The 1,888-nt window shown below is 36.4% G+C and overlaps 1 protein-coding gene across 1 annotated transcript in view; it reads left to right on the top strand.

Annotated features, from left to right (window-relative positions):
• Positions 1-1,246, top strand: part of LOC106943099 (excitatory amino acid transporter 3-like) — a 9,748-nt gene extending 8,502 nt beyond the window's left edge. Inside the window, exon 2 of the mRNA XM_015026434.1 lies at positions 1,089-1,246. Within this exon, the coding sequence (XP_014881920.1) occupies positions 1,089-1,246 (158 nt within the window). The remainder of the gene's footprint in view (positions 1-1,088) is intronic.
• The last annotated feature ends 642 nt before the right edge of the window (positions 1,247-1,888 follow it).

The raw sequence follows: 1,888 nt of genomic DNA, 5'->3' as shown, positions 1-1,888 counted from the left end.
AATCTAGAAAAGCATAATTTAAGTACAGTCCCTGAAGGCCATAATGAGTATGGACATATGTTTTGATGCACAAATTCCTTCAATTTGTGAACTTAATGCTACTAATTGTGTCAAGAAAGAAGATTGTATTTTGTATTTTTTTATTCCCAGATACCTAAAAGGTCACATCTGGATAATGTTAATTGCTGTATATCACGAGAATGAACTGGGTTTCTTTAGGTACATTCACGCACCAACCCCATTTGGCCTGCTTTAATCAAACTCCAGTTTGTTTGCCTAGAAAGTCTGTTTCTTTTGGGGAAGTGTGATTGTGAAACTGAACTCTGATTTGGACTAAAAAAGCAAACTCCGCCTATGGACCTAGGTCTCGTTTGTTTGAAGTGAACTCTGGTGTGAATATGTGAATGCCAAACAGATCAGAGACCACTCCAGAAATATGAACTAGAAAACAGCACAGGGCATTCTAATCTATTGCTAGCAGGAGAAATGGCTTGTGATTTTCAGCTAAAGAGAAATCCTACAACCACTGAAATTTGACACCACTCCATTTGTTTGCATTTTGAAAAGAAGGAAGTTTTGTTCAGTGTCTTCAGAGATTTTCATGTCAATTCAGTGATTCTTAGTGCAGCGCCAATACAGACAAGGAGGGAAACAGGTTTTTCAAAATGTTTGGCTCATTTGACAGTGCAGTATGAAAGTGAACCGCAGCAGCTGAAATGTAAAAACTGTTGCAATTTTGGTCCCCAATTGAAATGAGTCTACCGGACTGTCAGGTGTGAAAACAACCTTAAAATGTGGCTATATGGTTGGGCCTGGTTAAAGTCAGGGGTCTGAAACTTCAGTCCTCAGAGGCTAGTGTTCTTCAGCTTTTAAATGCATCTCTCCTTCAACAGAACAGGCTCCTACAATAGGGTCATTACCAGGCCTCTGTAGAACAAGCTCAGTAAGTAGAAACAGAAAGTGAAACAGGATTGGAGTTTGACACACTTGGCTTAGGTGAATAAATGTATTTTTTATTAAAACATTGCAGTTTGTTTCAGGTGAACATGAGCTATCAGAAAAACTGAGAAGTTGTTCTGATGTTTCAGGTATCAGTTTGGGCATTGTGGTGAGGGAGTATGCGACCCTCTCCCATCTCCATAAGCAGTATTTCGGCTTCCCAGGAGAGATCCTGATGCGAATGCTGAAACTGGTCATCCTTCCACTCATCATTTCAAGTATGATCACAGGTAAACTGACAGTGTGACTGCATTATGAATAGCGAGTGTCTTGGTTTTACAGATTTTTTTTTTCTGTTATAAAAATGAACAGACTTTAAAAAGTCAACTAGTTTGTTTTTAGAAGAAACTAAAAATTACTTTTATCATTTACTGTGAACATAATCCATGCTGGACACAAAACATTTCTATTTATGAATAGGAGACAGACTTGGTGTCTTTTTTGCTTGAGCACCACAGTTATCACAGCTTGGTGTGATTTAGCACTCAGATGAAAAGAGGTGAAGGTGGGGTAAACATGTTATTCTGCTTGCAAATTAATTGACTGTTTATTATAATAATTTGTAATAAATCATACATTTATAAGAAATTATAAATTTATTTACAATTTATTATAAATTTATAATTAATTTTAACTTTATGCTTAACTGTAAATATCAGTTGTAAATATCAATTGAGGTAGTTATCTTTACACCTACAGAAAAAAGCTAGAATCAGCACACAGCTTAAGGTATTAAAGCTAGAAACCAGTAATCAGGCATGGAACCTGACTGTGCTATGACACAATTACAAATTCAGCCTTCTACTGTTTCCAGGATTAAAGGACAAATGTCCCAGCAAGATCTAGAGAAACTCATCCATACATTTATCTTTAGTCACATTGATTACTG

The sequence above is a fragment of the Poecilia latipinna genome, unplaced genomic scaffold (assembly GCF_001443285.1).
Source record: "Poecilia latipinna isolate Pla-1442-1.1 unplaced genomic scaffold, P_latipinna-1.0 Scaffold4867, whole genome shotgun sequence".
NCBI classification, from domain to species: domain Eukaryota; kingdom Metazoa; phylum Chordata; class Actinopteri; order Cyprinodontiformes; family Poeciliidae; genus Poecilia; species Poecilia latipinna.
The sequence above is the reverse complement of the archived record's forward strand: the minus strand, read 5'-3'. Positions and strand labels throughout refer to the sequence as shown.